At 43.8% G+C, this 11,719-nt stretch overlaps 1 protein-coding gene across 1 annotated transcript in view; it reads left to right on the forward strand.

The window, feature by feature from the left end:
- Positions 1-11,353, forward strand: part of atxn7l1 (ataxin 7-like 1) — a 65,907-nt gene extending 54,554 nt beyond the window's left edge. Inside the window, exons 8-12 of the mRNA XM_083661981.1 lie at positions 1,459-1,651; positions 3,856-3,977; positions 4,753-5,277; positions 8,347-8,599; positions 11,080-11,353. Of these exons, the coding sequence (XP_083518107.1) occupies positions 1,459-1,651; positions 3,856-3,977; positions 4,753-5,277; positions 8,347-8,599; positions 11,080-11,097 (1,111 nt within the window). The 3' untranslated portion in view covers positions 11,098-11,353. The remainder of the gene's footprint in view (positions 1-1,458; positions 1,652-3,855; positions 3,978-4,752; positions 5,278-8,346; positions 8,600-11,079) is intronic.
- Positions 11,354-11,719: the final 366 nt, after the last annotated feature.

Genomic DNA, 11,719 nt, shown 5'->3' on the forward strand with positions numbered 1-11,719 from the left:
ACACACACACGAACACACCCAAAAGACGCCAATAAGAACAAAGCAGCAGGGTGACTGACTTACATTTATCCCCAAACCCTTAACCACAGCCTGAAGAGTCAAATCTTTATCCCTACATTTGAACAGAAAATGGCATCTTTTAAAGTTTCTTCTTAGGGTTTTATTTGTTTGGATATATGGTCCTCACAAAGATAGAACTACAGGAAAACATGCATACTGTACATAGATGCTGCATTTAACAAGCAGCAACACATTTTTGTTTCCTTGACAACAAAAATCATTAAAGGTGTGTGTGCAGTGTGCACATACACAAACGTGCGCGCGCGCGCATACAGACACAGTCAAAACTACAGTTGTTTGAAACATGCACGCTGAGGTTTAACTGGACTGACCTCAGCCTGATACAAGAGCCACCCTTGTCAGTTCGTGTTTCCCCCACTAGGGGATGCTGTAAATTACAGGGCTCTAAACCAGTGATTTTCAACGTTTTTTTTTATTTCAAGGACCCCTAATCTAGTCTCTGACCCAAATCTGAGAATATTTGTATTGTTAGATATGATTTTGTCCAGAATTCCACAACTATCTATGTACTAGTAACTATGTATTGTATAGGTAGAGAGATAACAGACTATTTGTATTGTGTAGGTAGAGAGATAACGGACTATCTGTATTGTGTAGGTAGAGAGATAACGGACTATCTGTATTGTGTAGGTAGAGAGATAACGGTGAAACTAATATCAGAACAGCCATTCTTCTACATTCTCCAATTGTGTTAACATCTTCTAAATAAAGTTGAACAATTCATCAGTTAGCTGGGGACCCCCTCAAGGCCTCCGTGCCGCAGGTTGAGAACCACTGCCATGAATGTCACCAGTACAACAGATGACAAAAGTAGAAACAATGTCTGTCGTTGTGAAAGGGATGTTGTAGGAAACTCGTTTCCTCTTTCTGCTTAGAAAATTGTCGTCCATTTCCAAGAAGGAAGTGATTTGGGTTTTTAGAACAAACAGTGTTCGGAAAGATGGGACCTCGACCATTTGTTTTTTCATTAACCAGTTTTCTTTCTCTCTTTTTCTCCTTTTCCCTTTTCCTCTCCTTTTTCTCATTTCCCTTCTCTCACTCTTTCTCCCCTATCTTCACCCACCCTTTTTTATCCATTCATTCTTTCTCCCTCCCTCCCTCCTCCTTATCATTCATACTCTATCTCCTCCCTTGCTCTGTCTTTCACTCCCCCTACTTTCTCTCTCCTCTTGCTTTCCTCTCTTCTCTCCCTCCTCCACTTCCTCACTTCTCTCTCTGTCTGTCTCTCTCTATGTCTCTCTCTCCCCTATGCTCTGTCCTTCCTCCTCTTTTCCCCTTTCTCTCTCACTTCCCCTACTTCCTCCTCTCTCTCGCTCACACACACACACACACGCTCCTCCGCTTCCCCCCTGCCTCTCTATCACATCCATATCCCAGGGTACCAGGGTCAGCCACCTCCTCCACCTCAGCTCCTCCGCCCCCGTCTCCAGCCCCCGCCCCGCAGTCGCACCCCGAGCCGCCTCCCCACAGCTGGGTGAGGCTCTCCAGCGACGAGGGAGACGCTGAATCTCCAGAGGACACCGACAGACCTGCCTGCCACTACAACACTCACCACCCGCGGCCTCTAGGGGTAAGCGCTGTGCTATCTACTTTGACTTGGCCCACCCAAACACTTGGGTGGGTAAAAACAGACAAACAGGGAAAAAAAAACTTTCATACGAGGATGGACTGCTGAAACCTGAATATCAAAGCTTTTCACTCCAATCTGTTTGCATTTGTGTGGGATGGCTTACCAGTTCTTTTTTTTTATCTATATATCAGACTGAATTTCGCTATCGTCATGTCTTTACTCAAGATGTTTTTCAGATGATTATTTTCAGGCATTTCTTCTTGATTCGAGAGTGTGACAGAACAGATGGGAGGCAGAGCAAGATAGCCTGTCTTAACTCCACTGTCAGGCATTTTCATACTTTTGACGATTAGCATTCTGTTCTGTGCACTGGGGAAAGCCATTCAAAACCCATTGGAGAAATATCTTAATGGCAATGCCTGATCCTTGGATGTTGCTTTTTTGGGCACCTGAGGATTTACTCTTATCTCTCTGTATTTATGTTTATCTCCGTGTCTGTTGTTATATGCCGACAGGGAAGTGTACTTTCTCATTGCTCAGCCGCAACCATAGCTCTTACCCAGTGTTTCCTGTAGAAAATAGAAAATAAAATGGGAGGTGCAAGCCAAGGTTGGTTGGGATAACAAGGGAACTGCTGCTCTTTCCATCAGCTAAACTGACCACTGTCACGACCTCTCAAGATAGGATTCATCTAGGGCAGTCTTTTTCAAAATCCACGTCAAGATGCAAAAGGGGGTCAAAGGAAGGATGCTATATACAGCATACTTTATATTGTCACTAAACCAATGGACTTAGAAGAGTCTATTTTCTATATACAGCATCCTGTATATATATATACATAGCCTGTATACTGTATATTGTCACTAAACCAATGGACTTAGAAGGCTGGGCTAGCCCACCGTAGTAGGGGTGGGTATCGTTTCAGGTTTATCGATTACGATTCTTCTTATCGAATCCGGTTCTTATCGAAGCTCGGTTCTGATTTCCCACCCCTTCATTTATCAAAAAATAAATATTACTCTTTATTATAAAGAATGGTCAACAAGAATATAATAAAAATATTTAACAGACAGTTGTTACGGAAGCAGCAACAATGACAAAGACCGTGGATGTCTGCAATGCAAAGTCAACAATTCTTCTGAAGAAATATCTGCATGTCGGCCTTCTCCAGAAGCCTGTGTGATAGAGGAAAGCCTCCCACTGCTCAGGGGGGTCTCTGGGGATGAACCGGATGTGGAGGGGTGCTCTCTGACCTCATATCTAAGAAAAAAAAATATTAGAATAATTTGTAGACATTATTCATTTAGCTTCAATATAAAAGAGGAATGTTAGCTCATCTGCGTTTTGTACCTGAGCGTGAGACGTTGCTACTGTTAATGTTAGCTGTAACTGGGGCGCATTCCTTCAGATTGACGCCATGTGTTAAGGGAAATGCTTCGTCATATCGGAGGTGCTTCTTGCACGAAATGGCCTTACTGCAGGTGTTGTGTTTTGCTGTGTCATTACTGAAGCTAAGCCAAACTTCAGAAGCTTTATGGCGGTCCAGGATGTAAACCGAAGTGTCTCTTCTCACATGCTTTGTTGACGTACAGCGTAACACATGGCGTGACGTTAGGCAGATAAGTAACTTTTATAATCTGTGAAATGCTCACTGCAGTTGACTCGGGAGCGTGACTGAAATATGCAAAAATTTAGAAGCAGAACCGGAGCCGGTTCTTGATACCCAACCCTAAAGTCTAGGCAAGTATTCTGGCTCTGGGGATGGTTCAAAAATCTGTTCCTACAACATCTATCCACTATCCAGTTCCTTTAGATTGTTGCTTGCATTGTTGTTTCTATATATGTTTCTCATCATTCTTGATATCTGTCGATGTTAATTGGCAATATTTCTGTGTATGTCTCTTCTTCTTGTCTTGGTCCTCTGTTCTTCTCCATCTATCTCTCTGTCTCTGTCATTTGATGTCTGTATTACCGTACTCTTTAACGTCCATCTTTCTCTTTCTTTTCCCACCTTTGTCTCGATGCCCTCCTCATCCTGCCCATCTTCTCCTCTTCCACTTTTCCATCCCTCATCCTCCTCCCTCCCTCCATCGCCACCTCCATCTCTGCCTCTCCCTATCTCACCACACTTCTCCATCCTCATTCTCCTCTTCCCTCTCACCCTCCATGCATCCCACTCTTCCCTATCCTCTCTCTCTCCCCAGTATTGTGTGTTCAGCAGCAGGCTCATGGGGCGGGGCCACTATGTGTTTGACAGGCGATGGGACAGGATGAGGTTGGCGCTCCAGAGCATGGTAGAGAAACACCTCAACGCACAGATGTGGAGGTGAGTGTGTTTGTGTCCTTTTACACCTGGAATGAGCAAGGTTAACCACATAGAACTCCAGAGTCATTTGGCCATATTGAGGACAAAGTGTAAATGCAATGTGTCTCCCAAACCACATAGAGAAATCATGCGAATGGAGTTTTTCCCAGCAGATCTTACCGGGAAGCTGCTGCCAATCAGACAGGTGGCAGCTTGGATAGGAACATACTTGTCAAAGATACTAGGAACATGCAAGATTAGGCGTTTCCTGTCACTTTGAATTTGAAAGGATGTGAATATTATGAGAGGAAGTGAAGTGTTCAGCAAGTGTGGAATTTTAATGTGCCAGAGGCTCATTTTAATGGCAGGTGTAGATGTAATCCAGCTAAATCACATCTAGACACAACCTGGGCACAAGATGCCAATCTCTGTTGGTTAATCTCTGTTGGTTAATCTGTGTTGGTTAGAGAGTTGACAGATCATTGAAGGGTGTTGGGGAAAGCAAAATGGATTGTGTCATACTGATCAAATCATGGTAGGAGCAACAGTTTGAATTATGACCGGCTGAGAAAATCATACTGTAGTCTGATTTAATAAACCTCCTAAGTTAAATAAACATTTTTAAAAAAGTGTGTGTTTGTCTGGTGGCCCAAACTAATAATTCAAGTCTGTGGTGTTCATCAAAAGTGATGTATTGATTGCTACTGAAAGTTTAGTACTGCGAATCGGCCGTGAAAGCGCCTTCTTGGTGCATTGCTCAATGCTCATTGAAATGGTGCTGTCCTCTGCATTCCAGGAAGGTGCCCCTGGCTGCCGAGAGCCTCCTCTCCCTCTCCTCCTCCGGTAGCGCCGCCTTCACTTCCCAACCGGCGCCCTCTCCCACCTCCCTCACCCCTCCGCTCCTGTCCTCCCCCTCCAACCCCATGTCCTACACCACCGTCTTCCCCCAGTCTGCGTCCGTGGCTGGGGTCTTCAGCATCCGAGACACCTCGCAACCCCTAGCTCCTGTTTCCACGCCCGGTAAACCCCGTAATGGCACGCATAAAGCCGGCCGCCCATCCAAAGAGATGGAGGAATCTGTAGTGGGAGCCAAGAGGAGAAAAACCCCTCCTTCCTCCTCCTCTTCTTCCTTGTTCCTGACCATGGATAATCACAAGAGGAACGGCAGCAGCTATCATCCAGTGTTCCAAGGTTCAGCAGGGGCAGCCGCCACCTTGGGCCAGAAAAAGGGGCTTGGGTGTGGGGGAAGCAGCCTGGGGAGCAGGGGAGAGGACTGGCCCTCTAGAACTGATGGGTCTCAAAGTCACAACTCTCATAACAGGTGGGTTAACTGAGAAGCAAATACTTGAGGTCTGTGAGTCTGGCATTTCTACTCAGGCCTGGAAAGTTTGGAAATAAATTTGATCATTTCCAGGTCTTGAAAACTTTTGGGAACTTTGTGAAGTCAGACAGACATTGTGTGTCTGTGCAATAAAATCGATACGGCAATATATCGCAATACTTTTTTCCGCAATACTGTATCGATATTTCAGAAAAATATCGTGATATATCGCCATATCGATTTTTTTGCACAGCCGTGTGTTCAGTGACACAATAAGAATACTTTTTATTTCAGTGCGTTCGGTAAGACACTCAACGCTCGGTAATTTTGGCTCAATTTGTCCACTAAGTTATCAATATAAAGTGATATATACATATTACACTACCTGGGTGGTGCACACCGTGTTGTATTTTTAGTTCTATTTTTTAATTATCAGTAAATTATGTAGAGTATTGCAATATGTATTGTATCACAATGTATCGTGATACAATCGTATCGCGACCCATGTATCGTGATATGTATCGTATCGTGAGGTCCTTGACAATACCCAGCCCTAATGGAGAACTCCCATTGTAATTTGGCTTACTGTGATATTGTTATGAAGAATACTCTTCAACTGTAGAGGGTTATGGTTGTAGAGCACACATGGGCAAAATGCGGCCCCAGGGCCGGACCTGGCCCCTGGACCATCTCAATCCGGCCCCGAAGGTCCTCAAAGAAAAACAAAACTCAATAAAAGGCAGAATTATGTTAATAAATCTCATCTGCTACAGCCATTGGATTTGTATCACTATTATATCAGGAGATTAGCAAGAAATTACCAATCACAACGGGAGAGAGGATTCAAAATAGGGAGACTCCCACGAAAATCAGGAGTGTTGGCAGGTATGATCTCCAATGTGTAGCCTTTCACTTACTTGATGTAAGTCAGTATGGCCCTCTGGGGGAAAAACATTACCCACCCCTGCTGTAGAGTGTTCTGAATTGAGATAGTGGCTGGCCAAGTCTGTCGCCTAGCCACTATCAACATACATGTTGTTGATGTATGTAAAGCTAATGTACTGACCTGACCATGATTTTCAAATCCAGTCAAGGCAATGAAGGTCTAGAGATGATATAAATAAAATATGCTGCACACCTTTCAAATTAATATTCACTGGTTAATAGGGGTGTCACAATATATCGTCCCACGAAATTTCGCGATAGTAAAACGTCACGATATGTATCGTTGAGATGAAATCTCATATCGCGATTTTTTTTTTTTTTTTAATAAATATATATATATATATTTTATTTATTTTTTATTTTATTTTTTTAATAGACTAAGAAACGTCTTTGTTTGTTGAAGTTCAATGTGTGGAAAGTAGTTCAGTTGAACAAGTCTCTGAAGAGACACATGAGAAGTTATACAGGAGAGAAACCATTCAATTGAGTTTCTGGCAAAACTGTTTACTTGACAGGAAAAACTGAAGATGCATAAAAAATAGACTAAGAAAAGTCTTGTTGTTTGAGTTTGAAGAAAAACTGAAGATGCATAATGAGAATTTATACTGCTGAGAAACCTTTTAGTTCAAAGTAAATCTAAGTGACGGTGTAACTCATTCTATTTCAAGATAAGCCTTATCTCCAATCTCATGTTTTTTCTAGTTGTTATTGTAATAACAATTTCCCACAACAGCATGTTTTGTATTTGTGCATTTTAAATAAAATACTACTTTTCCAGTCAGATATTGTCATTATTCAAGTTTAAAAAAATATTGTTAAAATCGTATCGTATCGTATCGTATCGTTATCGTGAACCCAGTATCGTGATACGTATCGTATCGTGAACTGAGTGTATCGTGACACCCCTACTGGTTAATGTAATAATAATGTGATGTTACTATTATCCAGCACTTTATTATATACACTGGCTTAATTTTATTTAGAGGGACATTTTATGTTTTGATAAATCATTACGTCCGTTGCTATACAGATGCCAGTTATTATTATTAGGGACTTGGGGTTTATATCTTGCCATTCTTTTCTGGTGTCCCTAAAACTAGAAGTGATGGAGTTACCAATAACCAGAAGGACACTGATTCAATCCCCAGATTGGCCATTGTGTTTATCAACAGGCTTGTGCTCTTGAGCAAGGCATTGAACGCCTACCTGTCCACACATCTGCCTAAATATCATTTCTAAATTCCCTCAAATTACTTGTTTATTCACTTCCCATTAGCCTCGGTTAAAACAACACAATACACAGAACCGCTCAAAGCATGGCGTACACATAGACATAAATAATATGGACGTAGCTATCCCATTACATTTCTTCTACCTGGCGGAGTTCAAACGTTGGCCGTCACCATCTTGATTTTTCGTCAGCAGAGTGGGAGGGAATGAATTGAGTACTTCCGCACCTCACGTGAGATGTGAGTTTCCCAGAGCCGCAGCTCCGCCTGCTTTTGGTCCGTGATCGGCAAGCTGTGCGATCACTGGACAGGCGATCTGTCAATCACCCCCTTTTCTATCATCTATTTTACTCCAAACGGGCGAGTTATATAAAAATTGACCCCCCTACAGTTATTAGGAAAAGGTGACATACATTAGCTATATAGACCAAAACCGTGTTTCACCCCTAACTTGAAAGATGTTTAATCATGTTACAAAGACGGCCATTTTAACATGGGGAGATCTGCCTACTGCCCCCAAGCCCAAGTGGCCATTCGAGGAATTACAGCTTAAACAAAGACTTCCGCACCTTCCTGGGAAAGGGGGTGGGCTTGCCCACTGGTAGTACATCGACAAAACACATCAGTGGTGGAATGGTAAAAGTAGAGCTGTGCAGACGTGGAAGATAAAGTGTCGCGAGAGCAAAGGCTATGATGATAGGTGTTTCCTTCTCAAATATCTCTTGCTGTTAAATACATTGTGATGCACCATTGTTCTACTAGCTGAAAAGAATCCTTCCCAGGTTTCCCTTAAAGGACAATCAAGTTTGAACTTGAGCTGAGCAGCTGACCTTCAACCAAAAAGTTGATTAATGGCCATTTTCCTCTTTTTCCGTCTTCTTCTGTTCCTCTCCAGCCTGGATCCTGGCACCACCAGTGTACTCTACTCGCCCAACAAGGAGCAGAGCTCCGCCCCCCACCTGCCCTCGGCACCCCCCTCCGGCCCTCTGGCCTACGGGGGAGGAGCGGAGGGCAGGAAGAGGAGGAGCCCCAGCTCGTATGGAGGGAAGGCCAGCAAGCTGAGCCGGCCAGGTGGGCCGGAGAGCTTCTGCAGAAAGGGGAGCGGCACCGGGGGGATACTGGCCTCCGGACCCGAGTCCCCGAGACAGGTAGCTGCTACATACACACACACTACACTACACTACACTACATACACACACTACACTACACTACACTACACTACACTACACACACTACACTACATACACACACTACACTACATACACACACTACACTACACTACACTACACTACATACACACACTACACTACACTACACTACATACACACACTACACTACACTACATACACACACTACACTACACTACACTACAGACACACACTACACTACACTACACTACCCACTCAGTCTCCCTCCATTACACACCCACGCTGTCCAGTCTTTGAATTAACTGCAGTTGGTGTAACTGGTGTAACAAATACAACAAATAGCCAAAACATATTGCAAATATCATGCATAATCCATGTCAGACATGGTTGGGAGGCGTGCACAGGTACAGTGCAGCAAGGTGTCTGATGCCAACTGATTAATATGTTTTTGTTTTGTTTTGAAACAGTTACAAAGTGTTTTACAGACCGACAATAAATAAAGGCCATTTTCAGCTTTCAATCTTTTTTTTCAAATACCGTAAATTCCGGACTATAAGCCGCGGCTTTTTTCCCGTTTTTTGGCCCCTGCGGCTTATATAACGGTGCGTCTTATCTATGGATTTTTTCAGAAAAAAAAAAAAAAAAAAAAAAAATCTCTCTTTTTTAGCACTCTTTCTAACTATAAATCCACTTCTGTTTTAATTTCCTCTCTTGCCCTCTTTTCACCACACCGCGGACACTGTGTGCACTGTAAAAATAAACAACGGTGGTGTTGTGTTATGTTGTTTTGTTGAAATGTTACGGTAATACGGTAAATGGGAGCTTCCTCAAACAGCCATCTCTTTCCCGACAATCCCCTCTGTGCGTGACCACTTACATATGGTAATTACGGTAAGCAAACGGCCACAAGCCCATCAACTCCCTCCCCCGACTACCAGGAGAAAATCACAAACTTCGGCGAATTCACACAAAGGAAGATCAAGGAATATTCCATCGAACCGGAGCAGATCATAAATATGGATGAAGTGCCTTTGACGTTCGACCTGCCACTCACTCGGACTGTTAACAAGAAGCGCCCTGGAGGATTCTTTCACCAAAAAAAAGCTTTGCTCGTTCTCGACAGCATGAGAACGAGCAGTAGATGATCATGAGGTGGTTTTTCAGACGTGTCGATATAGCAGTTTATCGCAAAAGTGTAATGGAAACACATTTTTCGCATTTGCACGTCATGTGACCCATATTATCCCTTGGAAAAGGAGCGGAAAATAAGTTTGGTAAGTAAGGTTCGATAGCCGTGTCAAAACCTCCGCAGCAAGTGGAAAACTTTGAAGCAACGCTACCTAGCAGAAAGACGAGTGTTGTGCAAAAGCGTAGCCGGGCAAATTAGATAATGTTTAATGGCAGAAATCGGTCCATGGTGACAGCAGGCTGCCTGTGTGCGCGCATTTGGCACAGCGGCGAGATGAGAGGATGAAAAGCACACACTGGTGCGGTGGTGCTGTCTGAAGTGAATACAGTGACTGTGAGTAGGCTAATACATTGCACACGTTTCAGGTGCAATTATAGAACCAAATCAGCCTTTTCCCCCCTCCATCTCTAAATCGGACCAGTTGTAGGCTATTAGGCTACCTTTTTTCCTCTGCCTGTCGCGCTGACTGCATTCACGCAGCCAGCAACATTTTGCGACTCATTTTCTTTTGAATTGATAATCAGGCTCGTTTATATGCATTGTAACTTCATGTTGGGATTTCCATTGACCATTGGTTGGATTTGAGCATGCAGGGGACGGGATATGGGGCAGATCCCCGTGCGTAATCACTGTGGCAGCTGCTGCAACGGGGAATCACTCAAACGCAACTTCAATGGAAACGCCTACAAGTCGCAATTGTACATTGTCGAAGTTGTAGAAATATCGCAATTCTTTTGCGAAAAACTGTAATGGAAACACAGCTATAGATGAAGAGGAGTTCGTTGGTTTTGAGTGACAATGAAGGAGAGAGGAGAGTGGTTGACGAAGCCACCCTGAACCTGTTCGTTTCCGACACTGAAGATGAGGACTTTGGTGGTTTCAGTACGCAGGAAGAAGAGGAAGACGAGCATTAGTGACTTGACTTCTCTGGTTACAGGTTTGCTGCACATATAGCCTATTGTTGTGTGATTTTGTCTGGGGATTAGTGACCTGACTTTTGTTTTGTTTTGTTGAAATGTTAATAAATGGGAGCTTCCCCAAACAGCCATCGCTTTCCCGACATTCCTCTCTGTGCACGACATTCCTCTCTGTGCACGAACCCTTTCATATGGTAATTAAACATCAAAACACCCGCGGCTTATAGACCGGTGCGGCTTATAGAAGAAAAAAATAGTCAATTTTGGTCCCGCGGCTTATACACCGGTGCGTCTTATAGTCCGGAATTTACGGTATATATATTCTATACATGTAAAATGGCTCTTAATAAATCTGAGTCTTCCTCCCTCTGCAGGCCAAGATGCATCATTGACAGCAACCTGTTCCCTGGACAGAATGCTGGGGAGCTGTGTAGGCCACCACTGTTTGTGACCTTTGACCTCACCACTCTTCCACCGACAGCACCAATCGGACTACTCCACCTCGGCGATGTCACTCTATTTACCCAATGACAGCTCAGTTCACCCACGGTGACATGTGAAGTCTTTTGTAGGAGCCTACTTCACCGGCTCCTCCCACCTCTCACACTGCTGTCCCATATAAGGACTGGTGGGCCCTTCTCACTGTGGACAGAAGAAGACAGTGGAATCCAGAAACGTACCTTCTGAAAAGGGAATTTGCCTCAGTTTGAAAGGAATTGTTAATACCACCACTGTACTTTTTTTTCTTTTTTCTTTGTTTTTGGGAGGGGGTTAACCAATCAGAGTTTATTTCCTGGTCGTGTCCTGACTCCTCTTCCTGGCTCCTGCGTTGGGTCAGCTGACCAGGAAAGAAGTTTGTGGTCTGTGTTTGTTTCTGGGTGTTAGATCATTGAAGGGCCTACTCTGACACGACTTCTCCAGCCCCAGCCTCTCTCCACCTTAGTCTCCCACTCTCAACGTTGAACATTTTTGTTGACTTCTCTCTCCCACCCCCCTCCCACACACTCCCTGGCC

The sequence above is a fragment of the Poromitra crassiceps genome (assembly GCF_964638095.1).
Source record: "Poromitra crassiceps genome assembly, chromosome: 2".
Classification (NCBI taxonomy): Eukaryota; Metazoa; Chordata; class Actinopteri; order Beryciformes; family Melamphaidae; genus Poromitra; species Poromitra crassiceps.